The sequence below is a fragment of the Typha angustifolia genome, chromosome 10 (assembly GCF_048772165.1).
Source record: "Typha angustifolia cultivar Huaian chromosome 10, ASM4877216v1, whole genome shotgun sequence".
In the NCBI taxonomy this organism is placed as follows: domain Eukaryota; kingdom Viridiplantae; phylum Streptophyta; class Magnoliopsida; order Poales; family Typhaceae; genus Typha; species Typha angustifolia.
This window is the reverse complement of record NC_133248.1, coordinates 694,643-711,632: the sequence shown is the minus strand read 5'-3', so window position 1 is coordinate 711,632 and position 16,990 is coordinate 694,643. Positions and strand designations below refer to the sequence as shown.

The following is a 16,990-nucleotide window of genomic DNA, read 5'->3' as shown; positions in this document are numbered from 1 at the left end:
CGATTGTAGAGTTCGTCGCCAGATTTAGACCATGCAGGCAGGCCTGGGAGATGAGACTAAGTAATTTAGAGTCAGAGGCGTTAATTATGATTAAAATTTTTAGAGGGGAGGATAATAGTCGATGGCGATTAAGGGTGATATATCTTAAGAGTATCAAATTTCTTCACACTTATATAGAAGAAAATAAAGCGGCTAACTGGCTAGTGGGTCCGTGAAGTAAATATTAGCTCAAATATCAGCTCCTATTAATTAGAAAAGAACTGGACCCAATTACTCGTACGGAATTGGATCCGGTTCTAAATGTCGGATCTGGAATTCTTCAATCCGACCTGTTCCATTAGCCGATAAATAGGAGTCCGCTCGGTTCATAGCACCTCGCTGCGCATGTTAGTGAAGGACCTCGTCGTCTTTCTCTCGACGCCGCGTCGCCTCTCCTTTCTTCCTACGGTGTGAGTTCCTGGGGTCTCGATCCATGTTGTTCCATTTTTTTTACCTGTCGACTTCTTTGCTCGTAATCGAGGCTTCGTGATTTGAAATCCCCCTTTTTTTTCGCAGTTATTGAGGGTTCTTTTGGTGGTGATATTGTTGGATCTCTGGTTCCGCTCTTGTTCCTCTAGATTTCCTTGGGGTCGTGAAATATGTGGATGAATTATCCTTATCTTGTGCTGGATTTGGTTTTAGTGGTCTAGATTTTGAACTTACTATTGTGGTGTCTTCTCTTTGCTCTTCTATGTTTTTCTCCTACTTCAGATGGCTGGGATCTATTTATTTACTTGTTATACTTTCAAGATATTACCCAAATTTCTGATTTCAGATACTTATCTTGTGCTGGATTTGGTTTTAGTGGTTTAAATCTTGAACTTACTATTGTGGTGTCTTCTCTTTGCTCTCCTAGGTTTTTCTCCTACTTTAGATGGCTGGGATCTATTTATTTACTTGTTATACTTTCAAGATATTACCGAAATTTCTGATTTCAGATACTTATTTCCGTTCTCTCATTTACATATATATCTTGGTTATTTTTTTTTACTTGTATATTTAGTTTAGATGATTGCGAATTCTTTTTTTTTCCCCCTCTTATTATGTGAGATTTTGTACTGTGATCTATCTCTGCTAATATCGATGCTAAGGTTTGTAAGGGTGTGTTTTGTGAGGTTGTGTCTATTGCATGCCTTTGATCTAATCATTGTAGGGATGATCTGCTTGCAAAAGTGAGATCTTGCAGCAAGGACATAAGAGATCTTTTGTTTTCAAATGGTGCATGGTATTAGGTTAGGTGTAGAATTGATATACGCTTTAAACAACTTAAAGCTACTTCAGCACTCGTCATGATAGGCACGCTCAAGAAATTTAATTATGCTATTTTATTATTGCAAAGGAAGTCATTAGGGAGAAGGGGGTCAAATAAACCACCTGTAAACACAGTAGATCCATTTTCCCTCTCAACTTCTCAGGGCATTTTTGAGAAAACGAGCGAAAAAGGCACCTGTTCTTCAACTTCTAGCCCAATGCTGATAGCTAATGGATAATAAGATTCACACTTATGCATGCATTATGTGCCCCTTGATTCACTATCCACACGCTCCGTATCATGCAACCAGACAGGGCCTTAGTATTTGAAGAACTACAATTCTTTACACAGAAGAGCTGGGTACTTTTTGATTACCTGAATCTTTGTGATTTATATACTTTATTCTATGCCTTTCATGAAATTGGGGTGGGTTTACTTAAGCTTATTATCTTTTGACCAACTTGGGAGCAAGTGGAAATGCCTTAGCAAGGGAATAACAAAAGAAAAAAAAGGGCAATTGGATGACAGAAGCTTTAATTTGTGTACCAGAGTAGTACAACCTTTTTGTCACAACTAAGAAGGAAAATGTGCAATTCAACTTTCAGTCAGCTTTGTGCAGTTCCTGTTGAATTTTCATAATGACTGAAAGTAACCAAGTTTCAACTAGTTTCTATCATTTGTGGCTGATTTACATCAGCTTCAATTAAGTTCCAGTTAGTTTTAGAAATTTGAGCTGAAACCTATTGTTTTTATTTGAAATGAAAGTTAAGTTTTGGGTTCCTTTTTATATTTTTTTTTCTGGATGGAAGTATACAGTCTTGACCAAGATATTTTGGTTTAGCTTGAACTTGAAAGTATGTTATGATTTTATCTTCTGTAGTAAAGGAAACTGGCGAGATGGAGATAACATTTACTAAGGATCTCACTTTGTTGTTCACATCCTTTCTAAACATGTGCGAAATTTAATCCTACTTATTTTTTCTGGAAGATCTTGAATGCTTTTGTTCGTTTTCTGATTTTTTTTTTTTTGGTGGCCCAAATCCAATGCAGATTAACTCGTATTCATATTATACAATAAAGAAAAGTGAAAAAGATCACAACCACTTTGTGGCTTGTTACATTTTGTATAATATGATTTTATCCTCCGCCATGTGTCATGATAATGTTTTAGTGCTCTTATTTTCCATTAACTAATAGTTTTCTAACAGTGTGTAGGGCTTTAGTATTTGTTATTTGACGATGCATATTTTATGTCATTACAGGTCGCCAATTTGTAACTGGAAAGGGGGAGACTATTTATTTTCATTTGTAGCATAAGTTGCAGGCTGGACGGTATAAACTTTTGGATAAGGTAAGAAAGTTGATTAGCATTTTGTTCTTTCTCCACTGATTACTCTTTTTGATTTTAACATGGTCTTCCTGTTATTTCTATTCCTCCTACCCCTTTGTTACCTTTTGTCATATCTTCCTTTAGAATTCCCAAAAGAGTGATAATTATGTACTTAACTGCTACTGTCAAGATGGAAGAACATCATAAGAAGTTATCTAAAAAAGAAGAGAGCCAATACTTATGGTTTTAAAAGATTGCTCACTTTTGAAAAACATATGAAATGTGCAGGAACCATAAAGACCTATAATTAGTTTCAGAAGAAAAGAAAGGAAAAAACTGGCACCTCAAAACAGATTCTTGTTTTTGTGTTCTTCTCTTTTCTTTCCTCAAATCAGAACTTTTTTACTGTCTTGATCTGCCTTCTTTTGACAAAAGGATAAAAATTACAATGCAATTAAAGAATTTAAAAAAAAAATCATAATGTACCTGGAAGATATCAATATTTGGTGTTATGAACCTCCTAAATTTTATGTTTGTTTTTGGGTTTAACTCATGAAAGCTACAATGATTATTTATGTTATGTTATTTCAGGAATATGAGATGGTTGAAGTAACTAACAGGGATTCTTCTCTTTTGTGAGATGCACTTCCTTGCATCATCTCACCATTATGCAGGTGTAAAGTCTGTGTTTGGTACTATCGAATGGACAGCAAAAAGTTCCTACAGTTGGTTGAAGAGAAGAAGAAAAGGATTCTCGAGAAGAAAGAAGCCCCATTGAGATGGGAACAGAAGCTAGAAACAGCAGGCAAGGCAAAAGCTGATGCAGAAGCAAAGGTGAGAAAGCTGAAAACAGCAAAGCATAAGAGGAAGTCCAATTCTGTATCAGATTATGACAGCGATTCTGATAGCAGTGGTGCTGAGAGGAAGCAGAGGAAGAAGAGTCACAAGAAGCATAGGCGACATAGACACTCTGATTCAGAAGGCGGTGGGAAGCATAGTCACAGATCAAAGAGAAGGAGCTCGAGCTCGAGCTCTAGTGATGAAAGTAGCAGCGATGAAAACGAGAGTGGGTCTGAGGAAGAGCGCCCTAGGAGGAAACATTCACATAAGAGGAGGCATAAACATATTTCTTCTGGGTCAGAGGATTCTGATAGGTTAGATTCAGGCATTGAGAATGAAGTGAGAGCCAACCGGAAGAGCCATTCTAGGCACCACAAATATAGCCGCAGATCATTGGATGCCGACTCACCGTCAGATTCTAGAGAGCGAAAAATCAGCATGAAGCAAAAGCGCCACTATAGGTCAAGCACTGATGACTTGATTGCAGGCTCTGATGATCACAAGTGTAATAGGAGAAGCCAGTCCCTGGGGAAATCATCAGATGAAAATGGGGAAGAACCTGGGAAGCCAAAAAACAACAAAAAGAGTCATCACAGGCACCATCACCACCACCGATGCCATCACTCCAACCATCACCACCACAACCATCATCGTGATCCGATTAATTCTAACAGGAAACCAGGGGAGCAGAGTGATGTCGTTGATGAGCATTCTCCTGATGCAGGTGATGATAACTGAGAGTGCTTGAAATGCTAGTGCGATTCTTCCAATTTTGCTCGGCAACCATTCTGGGCATCTTTATGGAAAGATTAAATGGAATTGTTCTTTGAAAGGCAGGTCCAACTGGGCAAAGAAAATTCATTCGAAACCATTGTACTCATGCTTACTTGTCTATGTTATCTGTGTGCTTTCCGATTGTTTTAGGATCTTCTTCGTCTGCTCTGAAAGTGATGTTTAAGGATATTTGATCGACTCGTGCTATGGTTCTCTCTGATTGTTTCAGGGAAGATTGCCCTCGAATTGATCTTTCTTCTCTTTCCTCTTTTTGACGAAACAAAGAAGCAAAAAGACTTGCAATCTGGTTATAAACCAGACAGCAGAGAAAAATAAGCATCTTGTGGAAATACTGCAGCTACCGGTACTCGCTCTCTTCATGGGCAGGAGGATGAATAAAGAAAACAAGAAAATCACGTCATTATATAGAAGAGAAGTTCCTAAACAGGAAAATCTTGTGGAAATACTGCAACAACCATACGAACTAGAAACAACGATACAAAGTAACTCCATAATCTGAAACTCAACCAATAATATACAGTCGAAAGGGAGAAGAATGTTTGGATACAAATGCATGAAAGAAATTAATTATCCAGAATGCTTATTCAGTGAAAATAGAACCCCTGCAGAACAGGTGCTTACTCTTTCATCAAAATCTCAAGTTCAGGTAGCACTAACTAGAGGGAACCATCAAACGTTTGCCGACCTCAAGAAAAAAAATCGTTGTATTTGATGCAGGGAACATTTAACTGCATCTTTAATTTATTCACAATAAAACAAAATCTAGCTTAGGAGGCTGATTCCTTGGCAATCTTCTCAGCCTTGGCAATAACTTCCTCAATCCCTCCGACCATGTAAAATGACTGCTCTGAGAGGTCGTCATACTTGCCATCCAGAACACCCTAACAATAACAAAAAAACTCATCAGCAAATGACATGATGTAAATTGTTATGCAGGAAGAATGACTAGCACTTCAAATACAAAAATGTGAAGGAAAGATTCAACAATAGCACATTTTACTACAATCTGAAGTAAGCATAGTACTAGAAAAGCTAAAGCAAACACCAACAATATTACAACGTTATATCATCAGTCCCAATAGTCCTCTTAATATTGAGGAACAAACAGCAGGGATTGAAAGATCATAAGAACGAAATGGATAATCAACATAACAAGTATCAATCATGGTGAATTCAAGATTGTGCCCGCTTCTTATCCAAAAGCTAAGTTAATTTTGTTATCGAGATACTTTGCTCCTTAAAACCCACTTTTCTAAGAAGTATTGTCTTTCAGGAAAGAAAATAACATTCAAGCAAATATGTAACAAATACAGTTGATACTCAGATTTACTAGATATCTTACCTACTGTTCAATTCAAAACCCTGTGAGTGTATGCCAAAGGGAAAATAAACAGTCAAATACTCTTTCTTCAAAAAGATCTCACCTGGAAACTGGCAACACTTTCCTTCAATTCGACATACTTTCCAGGTGCACCAGTAAACACCTCAGCAACGTGGAATGGCTGGCTCAAAAACCGTTGGATCTTACGAGCACGAGCAACAGTCAATTTGTCATCTTCACTAAGTTCATCCATTCCCAAAATAGCAATAATATCTTGAAGATTCTTATAGTTCTGAAGGACTTTCTGAACACCACGAGCAGTGTTGTAGTGCTCTTCTCCCAAGACATGAGGAGAAAGCATTCTAGATGTTGAATCAAGAGGGTCGACAGCAGGATATATACCGAGTTCAGATATCTAGTCAACAAAAACAAATGCACTTCAAAAAATGGAATACAAATTAAAAAGAGAAAAATTGGAGCAATGGGGAATTTAGCTGCAAGTAAAAGCACCTGACGTGACAACACTGTTGTGGCATCAAGATGAGCAAAGGTAGTTGCAGGCGCTGGATCTGTCAAGTCATCAGCAGGAACATAAATAGCTTGTACAGAGGTAATAGAACCCTTCTTTGTGGTTGTGATACGCTCTTGAAGTCCTCCCAGATCAGTGGCCAAAGTTGGTTGGTAACCGACAGCAGATGGGATACGACCAAGCAAAGCAGACACTTCGGAATTTGCCTTGAAAGTGCATTGAAGTGTAAGAATATGAAAAATTAATATATAAAAGTCAAAGGTTCAGACTCCTGAATGCTCACTTGAGTGAACCGGAAAATGTTGTCAATGAAAAGGAGCACATCTTGCCCTTCAGCATCTCGGAAATGCTCAGCTACTGTCAATCCAGTCAGTCCAACACGAGCACGAGCACCGGGTGGCTCATTCATTTGCCCATAGACAAGGGCACACTTGCTCTCACTCTGCAATAAGGCACAATTGTAAAATTAAGATCAGGGTCAAATGCAAACTAATGAACATGCCAAACATGGAAGAGAGTGCAAAATTTGGACCTGTTTATCCCCAAGCTTAATAACACCACTCTCAATCATTTCTCTGTACAAATCATTGCCTTCACGAGTACGTTCTCCAACACCAGCAAAGACAGAGAAACCACCTGGCAGATAAGAAGAGTGTGAATGGAGAGCAAACAAAAAGAGAAGAAAGAATAATAAAAAAAAACAGGATCCTCAGATAACTAACCATGGGCTTTAGCAACATTGTTGATCAGTTCCATAATGAGAACAGTTTTACCCACACCAGCACCACCAAAAAGCCCAATCTTTCCACCTCTTTGATAAGGTGCCAGGAGATCAACGACCTACAAAATGTGCCAAGTATCCATGTAATATCTTTTAGGACATGGAAATGGGCAGAAACTTACTTCTTCAAAATACTTTATACATTGCAATGAATAGAAGATACAAAGTGAACTACTGTACCTTGATTCCAGTGACGAGAATTTGCTGTTCTGTTGCCTGCTCAACAAAAGCAGGGGCTTCACGATGAATAGGAAGGAAATGGCTGGTCGCTAATGCAGAAGAAACAGAGGGACTCAATCATGAACATAGCATACCAATATGCAAAATATTTAAAACACAAACCAATATCACAATATGCAAAATATTTAGAATACAACAATAACAGCTATTCTTCTAGAAATATTACAATAAAAACTAAGACTCACTTATTTCACCCTTCTCATCAATGGGTTCACCGATGACATTCATGATACGTCCAAGGGTAGCCCTACCAACAGGTACCTAAAGAAATTGTCAAAAAAGAATCATCAAGAACCAGCAGTCATACAATAACAGAAGAAAGGAAAACGAAATCCAAGGAATATTCAAGCACAAAACCAGAAACAAGTGCATTACTTTAAAATTTTCAGAATATAAACGTAAAAGGAGAAAGAGATCATGAGACACGATCTTAGAGAAATTTAATGAAAAAAAAGCTGTTCAATTTCACAAAATGAGAACACAACGTAGATTACAAACTAACCCGCAAAAACCCCCTGAAGATAACAGATCCGAATTGTAGAAACCTACGCTCTAATCGTAAACAGCGTCAAATCTTATCGAATCTACTGCCAGTACCCAAATACATCATTCCATTTGTATAATTGAAACAGTAGATAACAGATCGGAGAGGTAAACTTACAGTGATTGGAGAGCCAGTATTCAAAACCCTCTGCCCACGAACGAGCCCTTCAGTTCCATCCATGGCGATCGTCCTCACCATGTTCTCCCCGAGATGCTGCGCCACCTCTAGCACAAGCCTGATCGAATTATCCAGCACCTCGAGCGCTGTCAGGATCGGTGGCAGCCCCTCGTCGAATCGCACGTCGACGACGGCACCGATCACCTGGCACACCTGCCCGATCGCGCCGGCGCCTGTGAACTCGTCGGTGATCTTACCACTTGGACCGCCGGCTACGGACTTCGGAGGAGGCGATGGCGACGCCGGAGCGGCGGCGGCGGTCGCATACTCGACGGCCCGGGATAGGAGGAATCCGACCGGCGACGGGCGACGGGAGGCGATTGGAGATCGGGGAAGCACGGAGGCACGGCTCACCGCCGGAGAACGGCGGGTGGAGCGGAGGAGGGAGGAGAGGACGCGGCGAGTTGCCATGGTTGCTGATTCGATCTAGAATTAGGGTTTCTGGGGAGTGGAGAAATAGAGGAAGAAGGTGAGGACTGAGGATTAGATCTCATCAGCATACTCCGTATATAATATTATTATAGTTTTATGCGGAAGAAAATGGACGGTTGGATGATGCTGGAGCATAGATATTCGTATGCGGGATATTTATATGAATGAGATGATGCGGACGTTTGGTGAGGATTATATACTAACTGGGCTTCCAATGGGCTCCGGATCCATTTTGGGCTAAGAGCCCATCAGGCGCCTGGGAGTTTTTCTTTTACCCCCCGACTTCTTCTGCGTTTTACCATAGAAATCGTCGCCGGGACGGTTGGTTACGAGGAAGAACTCGGCGATGGAGTTGAGCCCGACGAAGCTATCCTATTTCGAAGACATGTGGGCTCTCCAGTCCACCGCCGTCGTCCTCGCCGTCCTCCAGGTTCTCCCCTTTAATCCCTCTATCTCTTTCTATCTTTATCTCTGTAAACTCTAATGAAGCGCTATATTTCTACAATTTGAAGGAGGAAGAGGGTCGTCGAGCTGTGATCCTTGACGCTACCATCTTCCACCCCCAAGGAGGCGGCCAACCGGCGGATCACGGATTCATCGCCGCCGCCGGCGGTGCCAAGTTTGTCGTGGAGGACGTCAGATCGAAGGACGGATTGGTGAGCAATCTAATCTCTGTTAAAATATTAGTTCCATTTTTCTTCTGCAGATAGAGTTATAACAGGTATTGTCGTCTTGTTTAAGCAATTAATATTGCCTATCGGAGAATTATACAATGTGTTATAATGTTTGTTATTATCCGCTGCAACTCACGTTAGAAAGTTAGAACAGTTGTTACTTAAATATGTTTTTGTTAATATAGCATATCATGGATTTATAACCATGCTTGGATCCTTGTAACATTGAATTGGAACTCCATTAATAATCGCACATACTTGTTATGACAATATAGAATATAGTTTTATCTAACAATTATGTAAGATTTCTTTTATCAAAAAAAAAAAAAAACAATTATGTGAGATTTCATTGCCCATCAAATTATATTAAAATATCTGTAGCTGCTATAACCTAAAGATGATGATTGATGACCATCTGTCGTATAGACTCTAAACTTTACTCCTTGGTCCTTGAAAATGCAGTTGGAAAAGTGAGAAATTATTATGTTGGAATTACTGTGGAATGTAAAATTCAAATATTTATGGAAATGGAACAATCTGAGTTCCATTAAAACAGATAGTTAATCAGGAAAAGTTTATATCATGAGCCAAGTGAGTCTCATGTATCGATGTTATTGTCTCTCTGCTATTGAAGAAATTATATGCAAGTATGCGACATATCATTGTTTACTCTACTACTTGGTGACTTTGAAGTTTGTATATCTTTGGCATTGGCGACCCCAAATCTCAGATTTCCCTTTTGTTCTCTTCAATGTCTCTAGGTTTACCATTACGGTAATTTTGAGGATATTCGAGATGAATGCGAATTCAAATTCAGAGAAGGCCTAGAAGTTAGCTTGCATATTGACTCAGAAAGGCGCAATACTAATTCCAGGTTTGGAATTCTCAGGAAGTAGCATGGCTTCTTTGGTACTGAATCTCCTTCATATTAGATGTTAATAATCACTAGAATTGTATCTTAACTTTTATAAACAAAAAGCAAACATTCCTTAGGTAATGACTAGTGTTCTCAAATGTCTCAACTGCAGGTACATTTAGATATCTTCCAGTCAAGTAATGAGCATATATTAATTATGGACAGTGTTTTGTCATACAATATGTGGTTGTCATCATGAAAATCTGACAGTGTTTCTCCAATTCTGAACTATTTGTGTGGTCCAATTTGGTAGTCATCACTGTTACACTTGTAGTTGCTTCCCTCTTTACCCTGTAGTCACCTGAACTCATCAAATTTAAATTGGTAATTTGTAGTTTTGGGACCTCTGGTCAAATATTTAGCGAATAATAGATGGACGTCAGTCTGTGCTTGCAATGAGTTAAAAAACCTTATGTGGATGCAATGAGGTAGCAAAATGCAAAGAATCTATTATGTAATAGTTCTTGCCTAGTGTAATTCACTTTATTATATCAGTTTGCTGCTATATAGATGCCGAATCTACTTTGAGCTGCTAAAGGCTCCCTTAATTTTATGCCAAAGCTACTACATTTTGTATGTTTCATCAATTTTCATTACGCTATTACAGATGTCTCTCCAATGCAAAGAGCAAGTGCATGCATTGAAAAGAGACCCTTTTTCCCGAAAAATACTAACATTTGTATATCTAATGCTTGTTTGTTTTGCTTTACTAGTTAGCCTGATCTTCTCCCATATGCTGTTTCTCTCTTAACTATTTATTTTCCTTCGTATTGCAGGCTTCATTCAGCAGGGCATTTGTTGGATATATGCATGCGCAATGTGGGCTTATCTCATCTTGAACCTGGGAAAGGTTACCATTTTCCTGATGGGTAAGAATCATATGATTATGAATGTTCATCTTTCTTTTCTTATAGTTCAGTGACTTAAGTTTTCTAGTCTTGTTTACACTAATTAATCACCTTATTTTGCATTTACTTCATACATGTGCACTGAATGCTTGGTATTATATTACATAACATCTGCTATAGTGCTTTCCCCAGTACTGCTACATAATTGTAATAATGTTGTGATTGAATTAATTGCTACTGTGTTGCCTCCTCCACTCTTGCTAATTCTTGTCGCACATCAATATGATGCTGTAAATTTGTTCTAAGTTCTAACTCCCGTGACACTTTTTTTGGTCTCCTAAACTATATCTTTGTTACTCCATATTTTTCGATACAATTAATTTGCCACTTGTAGGTATCTCAGTAAAATAAAGTGTATTTTTCATGTTAATACTACCATACAACAGTGGATGCATATGAACTCGAGACAAAATGATGTTTCTAGTTTCATGTCCCAATTCATCAATGCTTTTTATTTTTACTTATTTTGCATGTTGTTTTTATTTCAATATAATGTAGCTTCCACTGAATTATGCATTTGCTTCTGTAGCTTCACCATGCTTCTCTTGTAGATTTGTATGGATTCTAGGATGAAGACAATTTTAACTTCCTGGATTGGGATAATTAGGTCAAAATTTATGAGCCTTTCAATGTGACAGACCTTTTGTTGAATATAAAGGAACAATTCCAAAAGACCAATTGCAAACCAAGCAAAATGAATTGGAAAGAGAAGCAAATTCATTAATTTCTACTGGTGGAAAGGTGTGCCCCTAAATTATACAAATAATGGTTGGTTTTGTAACAATATTTCCTTAATTCTTCTCATTCAGTGACCATGTTCATGGTATGTAATCTGACAGTTATCAGCTTCTGTTTTACCATATGAGGAGGCTGCTGAATGGTGTGGTGGCGTTCTGCCTAACTACATTTCAAAGGTTGGTGTGACACTTTATTCATGTTATGTACATGTAGGTTTACTTTTTTTTTTTGAAGAAAATTTTGTTCGTTAGTATCACAGAAAGCAAAATAAAAGGAGACCTTGATGTTAGGGTTCGCTGTTGGTCAAAAAGATATGTGCCATGCCGGCAATTGTGTTTGGAGTATATAAGTGCAAATAACTGTACTAGTCATATTGGTATTTCTCAAGGTACATTGGTTCGCACCAATTTGTGCTGGTTGTGCATGCATTAGGATCTAAGCTCCAATTAAGGCTTTGTCAGATGTAGATCTAATAAAGTTAATGAAATCTAGATCATTTTGAGGAGGAATGAGACGTTGAAACTTTTTCCATCAGATTTAATGGCAATTAATATAAAGCAACTGAAGAAAGATAAGAATAAAAAATTGTTGAAGAGAGAAGATGGAAGGGAGATATCTCTTGTCAACATTCAAGAAAGAAAATAATATTCCTCTATTTGAAATGAAGACCGAAATCCAATCTAAGTAATTGTTAGAATTACTGGGAGAGCATGTAGTCTATCAATATGTGAGGAAGATCTTAGTATATGCTAGCACAGTAGTACTGTGAATTTCTTTTATGTTGCCTTGGTAAAAATAGGAAGGGAGAAAAGAACTGTCATAGCCAGTGAGCATTTTTATTTTTTTGTTTGACCATGTTTTGGTACATTGCTTTTCACAATTTTGGATTCATACTTCACATAACATGATTATAATACTCTTTTGATTGACAAATCAGGGTAGCACTCCGCGTATCGTGAAGTTCAGTAACCACCCTGGATGCCCTTGTGGAGGGACTCATGTTGCTGATATTGCCGATATTAATAGCTTAAAGGTAACTATGACTGGTTCATCTTGCTGGTATTGTTAATATGCATTTTAACTCTTCTTTCTCTTCTCACGATTCAGGTCACTCAAATACGAATAAAGAAAGGGTCTACCAAAGTTTTCTATAACATCAGCCCTTGAAGATTGCTACCTAGTTCCAATATGAACTGTTGACCAATATAGCTTCCTGCTATTAATATCTCCCTAAAAAATTATCAGCTTCTTATTACAGAGTTAAATTTAATACCAGAAACTGCTATCCATGTAATTATTGGCAACCTATTTTGTATTTGACTGCTGTATCAGATGCTGCTCAATTGGGTCTCTTTCCCATTTCCTAACACTCTACTGTCTACCTTAAATATCATTAATTCGTTTTTATTCTCTTTGATTTCTTATAATTCGTTTTAAAATAAGTACAGAAGGAGAGTTAAAGAGGTGAACAGATGCTGATGAATAGATATAGTTGCAATGCTGCATATATATTAATGGGATAGTGCTCAGATGATTAAATAACCTCACGTAGTATACATTTTTCTGAATTTAAATCTCAGCAGCTATCAGTTTTCATGCTTTCTATCTAAGAGACAAAAGGCCATGGTCAAGAGAAGGAAACTTATATGGATCACACAATTAAAGTATATTAGTTTATATCCCTTGTGGTGTGTATATATATATATATATATCACAATTATTCTTGGTCAGGAAAAACTCTAAATGGCAACAGCCATAAAACAGAAGCCACTCATGTCGAATAATAGTTGATTGGTACAGAAATTTTACATCCATGGAGATCTTGATCTCTAAAACCCTAAACCACTCAAAAAACCCAAGGAAAAAAGTCTACTCGAATATTAAGTGGGTCCCTAAATTTTCGGTGGAGCCCACACATCTCCACCCACCCAAAAAGAGCACCTGCCAAAGTCTGCAACCCCAAGCGACTCCACGCTGCACAAATTGCCGACTCCTCCATCTCTCTCTCGGAAGAAAGAAGGAAACCAAACGAAAGAAGAGGTAAGCAACTCTCCCTCCTCTTTGTTCGCATTCAGTTTTATAAACATCTATCTCCATACTCCTCTTTTTTTGTTGGTATATAACCTCAGAAAGTTCTTATTTGCCATACTAGACATCTAGACTTGGAAACTAGATAACTTACATATATATACAGAGAGGCAAGCTGACATTCAAAATCATTGAGTTACTTGCAAGTTTCATGAAGATTCTCATGGTTTTCCTGCCCTTTTGCCTTTCGTATGTTGTGTCCACTAATTGAGTAAACTTTTGGTTTAACCGATTTTTCATATGCTTTGATGATAACGGCCCAGTCCGTAGATGGAGCAAGAACCATTTAACCAATTTCTTGTGTTATTTATATATAATAGACTATATGTTTGTAAATGTGTTCTTGATTCTCTATGCAGCTAGATTACTTCTTCTGTGAGCAAGCTATTTAGCTTCATTCGGTCACATATAATGCTAAGGAAAATATTCAGTGAATCTGATGGACAATTCAATGTTAGTTTTGGTTTACAATGTGCGGGTAGGCAAGGAAGCGTATGCGGGGATTTTGAGAGCAAAAGTTCGTTCTCTTGCTTATCAGGGGCTGCTTTGAGTGCAAATGCAACTTTGGCAAACACAAATATTTGCAATGGTTTAATAGGAACTGGAATATTACCTGGCCTCGATTCTCCGAAGACATTCCAGAGATTGCGTTCCTCACCTTCATTATCAAGTTTGGAGGTTCTGTCATCCTCTATGCAAAGTAATTTATCCATTGTCAGCGGAAGCATATCATCGCAAAGCGACTCTTTTGATTGGGACACAAATTTGAAGTCTATGAGTGCTCCTTCCAGGAGCAAAGGCTTTCTTAATTCTTTGGAAGTGCAAATGGCAGGTGGAGCTGCCGGTGAAGATAGAGTCCAAGCTGTTTGCTCTGAAGAGAATGGTTGGCTTTTCTGTGGTATTTATGATGGCTTTAATGGGAGGGATGCAGCTGATTTCTTGGCTGGGACTTTATATGAGAACATCAGATTATATCTAAATATGATGGATTCAGAACTGAAGAAGAGCAATTTGACTGGTCTTGATGATTCAGAAGGTGAGCTTCAATATTTACTTGAGGATGATAGTAGCTTTTACCATCAAGAAGTCACACAATTATTCAAAGATGAAGAACAATGTGATTTATTTGAACATGACATACTTCACTGCCTCCAACAAGCTCTTGCTCAAGCTGAAAATGACTTCTTATGTATGGTTGAACGAGAAATGGATGACCGACCAGATTTAGTTTCTATAGGTTCTTGTGTGCTAGCTGTGCTCCTTTATAGGGAGAAACTGTACACAATTAGTTTAGGTGACAGTAGAGCTATACTGGCAAAGAGCACAGGCTGTAGCATTAATGACTATGAGGATTTGGCAGCAGTTCAGCTTACTGATTGTCACTCAGTAGATAATGATATCGAGCGAATTCGACTTTTATCAGAGCATCCTGATGATCTGAGAACTATAGTAGGTGGAAAGGTGAAGGGGAAGTTGAAGTTAACTCGTGCATTTGGTGTAGGTTATTTGAAACAGGTGGATTCTGTAATACTCAATTTTCTTTTTCCTGTAAATGTCTTCCATTGTTTTCTTATGAACCCCTCAGTGTGAACTTAAAATTCTATCACTTTTACAGAAGAAGATGAATGATGCTCTTATGGGTATCCTTCAAGTTCCAAATCTTTTGAGTCCACCATATATTTCTACTCAACCGTCACTTGGTGCTCACCAAATATCGGAAGGGGATCACTTTGTGATAGTTGCTAGTGACGGATTGTTTGACTTCCTGAGCAACGAGGAAGCAGTTATGCTTGTGCACTCTTATCTCATCGATTCGCCTACTGGTAATCCAGCCGAGTTCTTAGTGGAGCAGCTTATTTTTAGGGCGGCTAAAATATCAGGTACTGCCATTGTGCCACATCTTCTGCTTTAAAACCTTCTACACCTACATGCTTGTGAAGGTATTTGGATATCATCTTTCAACTTCCTTGCCACTCCAGCATGTAATCTAGTCATTGGTCATTGCTTTCAAGTTGTCTATTATATGATTATATTTTAGACGATTATGAAACTAAATAATATCTTGATGATTGCCAGTAGCTCCTAGTTTTGTTTGCTGCAAACCAAATTATTTTAGGTGTTTTCCTCCTTCTATACCTGTGTCCCTTATTTGCCTAGATACCTCTCCAAAGTTTGTATTTGCTTGTATATCCCTCAAAACTCTTATTTCGTAGGATACTATTAAGCTTACTATTTTTTGGCAACTAATAGTAAAATTTCAAACCTTTTAATGCCTACCAGGATACAAAGACTCCTATAGCTGAATATCATTGGAAAGAGCTGCTGCTCAATCACATAAATCTTTTGTTGGATTTTTGTTGTGTCTTCCCCAATTGAATTTTATGCTGCCCAATGATCTCTGTCAAATATGTAGATGAATGTCCACTGTGGTGCACTGAGAGGACATTAACACTAAATGACTTGGTTATTGCAGGACTGAGTTTGGAGGATCTGATGAGTACCCCTGCTGGTAGAAGAAGAAAATACCATGACGATGTCACTGTAATCGTAGTTCTTCTTGGGAGTGACTATCGTACATCAACTGCATCGACACATCAATAACAATTTGATGGGTTGTAAATCGTTTTTGCTCTAAATCTTCCTATATTTTCCAAATGGTTCTCCAAAATTTCCTGTTAATTTGCAAATAATTTTTTATTTTGCACTCATCTTCTCTTGGTTTGATGAAAGATCAATGTCTATATTGTTTTACGATGAAAATTTATATATAATACTCTGATTTTAATGAAACTGTGGTTTACATCTTATATTTTCACTATTTATAAATCGAGCTTTATAATTTAGAGAATATATATAGAAAATACCATACTGTTAGATCTGTTAGTTAAACTTAACTAAGTTTCTAAGTAAAATTAACTGTACTAAAAAAATTATGAAAATACTCTCAACTACGGGAGTGGACTGGGCTTTCGAGCCCAATCCACCTTGCCTCTGGTGGACTATGAGGTGGACCTCAGCCCACACCCGTAGCCAGCCCAATATTACCCCTTCGCTGTAGTAGGCTCACAAACCATTTCCTCAGTTGGTGTTCTGCTAGGTTGGGCTTTGCCCTTAGCCTAGCCCAACTTGTGGACCATAGGCTAGCCTATTACTAGTCTTTTTTTTTTTCTTTTATTCCTTTTTCTTTTCTTTATGTTATCTAGCTTCCTAGAACTTTTCTAATTATTTTTACCAACATAAATTTAGAATAATACAGAACTAAGTTAAATAGTTTTTCTTTTAAAATTTATTAATCCTTGCAAATTATTATTAATGCCTTTGACATTTATAAATAAGGAAAATTCTAATTTTACCAACAATGACTAATTTTTTTTAATACAAAATAA

At 37.8% G+C, this 16,990-nt stretch overlaps 4 protein-coding genes across 9 annotated transcripts; 3 read left to right on the top strand and 1 right to left on the bottom strand.

Annotated features, from left to right (window-relative positions):
- Positions 1-317: 317 nt before the first annotated feature.
- On the top strand, positions 318-4,481 carry LOC140768818 (uncharacterized). 4 transcript variants are annotated; one of them, XM_073109244.1, is made up of 3 exons: positions 318-449; positions 2,554-2,642; positions 3,296-4,481. In XM_073109244.1, exon 3 carries the CDS (start codon positions 3,324-3,326, stop codon positions 4,197-4,199), a length of 876 nt encoding a protein of 291 aa, XP_072965345.1. In that variant the 5' UTR covers positions 318-449; positions 2,554-2,642; positions 3,296-3,323; the 3' UTR covers positions 4,200-4,481. The 4 variants fall into 4 exon arrangements, with proteins under 4 accessions (XP_072965345.1, XP_072965342.1, XP_072965343.1 ...); XM_073109241.1 differs by having other exon boundaries at positions 3,262-4,481; XM_073109242.1 differs by having other exon boundaries at positions 3,213-4,481.
- Positions 4,482-4,720: 239 nt separating this feature from the next.
- Positions 4,721-8,337, bottom strand: LOC140768817 (ATP synthase subunit beta, mitochondrial-like). The gene is made up of 9 exons (XM_073109240.1): positions 7,789-8,337; positions 7,313-7,388; positions 7,068-7,156; positions 6,829-6,946; positions 6,639-6,742; positions 6,390-6,548; positions 6,088-6,312; positions 5,681-5,992; positions 4,721-5,137 (listed from the first exon to the last, which is right to left on the bottom strand). The coding sequence occupies exons 1-9, from the start codon at positions 8,257-8,259 to the stop codon at positions 5,024-5,026; spliced, it is 1,668 nt and encodes a 555-aa protein (XP_072965341.1). The 5' UTR covers positions 8,260-8,337; the 3' UTR covers positions 4,721-5,023.
- A 189-nt stretch (positions 8,338-8,526) lies between these two features.
- On the top strand, positions 8,527-12,885 carry LOC140768820 (uncharacterized). Its single transcript, XM_073109246.1, has 8 exons — positions 8,527-8,710; positions 8,793-8,936; positions 9,716-9,828; positions 10,647-10,739; positions 11,417-11,519; positions 11,618-11,692; positions 12,454-12,549; positions 12,624-12,885. The coding sequence occupies exons 1-8, from the start codon at positions 8,627-8,629 to the stop codon at positions 12,681-12,683; spliced, it is 768 nt and encodes a 255-aa protein (XP_072965347.1). The 5' UTR covers positions 8,527-8,626; the 3' UTR covers positions 12,684-12,885.
- Positions 12,886-13,460: 575 nt separating this feature from the next.
- LOC140768898 (probable protein phosphatase 2C 40) lies at positions 13,461-16,389 on the top strand. 3 transcript variants are annotated; one of them, XM_073109357.1, is made up of 4 exons: positions 13,461-13,556; positions 13,964-15,119; positions 15,220-15,484; positions 16,078-16,389. In XM_073109357.1, exons 2-4 carry the CDS (start codon positions 14,016-14,018, stop codon positions 16,203-16,205), a joined length of 1,497 nt encoding a protein of 498 aa, XP_072965458.1. In that variant the 5' UTR covers positions 13,461-13,556; positions 13,964-14,015; the 3' UTR covers positions 16,206-16,389. The 3 variants fall into 3 exon arrangements, with proteins under 3 accessions (XP_072965458.1, XP_072965460.1, XP_072965459.1); XM_073109359.1 differs by lacking the exon at positions 13,461-13,556 and adding an exon at positions 13,681-13,770; XM_073109358.1 differs by lacking the exon at positions 13,461-13,556 and adding an exon at positions 13,681-13,793.
- Positions 16,390-16,990: the final 601 nt, after the last annotated feature.

Coding starts and splice junctions, on each gene's coding strand:
- LOC140768818 (XM_073109244.1), top strand. CDS start 3,324: ATGGACAGCAAAAAGTTCCTACAGTTGGTTGAAGAGAAGAAGAAAAGG.
- LOC140768817 (XM_073109240.1), bottom strand. CDS start 8,259: ATGGCAACTCGCCGCGTCCTCTCCTCCCTCCTCCGCTCCACCCGCCGT. Junction 7,157..7,312: donor TGATGAGAAGGGTGAAATAA/GTGAGTCTTAGT, acceptor CTTCTGCATTAG/CGACCAGCCATTTCCTTCCT. Junction 6,549..6,638: donor TTAAGCTTGGGGATAAACAG/GTCCAAATTTTG, acceptor GCCTTATTGCAG/AGTGAGAGCAAGTGTGCCCT.
- LOC140768820 (XM_073109246.1), top strand. CDS start 8,627: ATGGAGTTGAGCCCGACGAAGCTATCCTATTTCGAAGACATGTGGGCT. Junction 8,711..8,792: donor TCGTCCTCGCCGTCCTCCAG/GTTCTCCCCTTT, acceptor TACAATTTGAAG/GAGGAAGAGGGTCGTCGAGC. Junction 12,550..12,623: donor CCGATATTAATAGCTTAAAG/GTAACTATGACT, acceptor CTCACGATTCAG/GTCACTCAAATACGAATAAA.
- LOC140768898 (XM_073109357.1), top strand. CDS start 14,016: ATGCTAAGGAAAATATTCAGTGAATCTGATGGACAATTCAATGTTAGT. Junction 15,120..15,219: donor GTGTAGGTTATTTGAAACAG/GTGGATTCTGTA, acceptor TCACTTTTACAG/AAGAAGATGAATGATGCTCT. Junction 15,485..16,077: donor TAGGGCGGCTAAAATATCAG/GTACTGCCATTG, acceptor TGGTTATTGCAG/GACTGAGTTTGGAGGATCTG.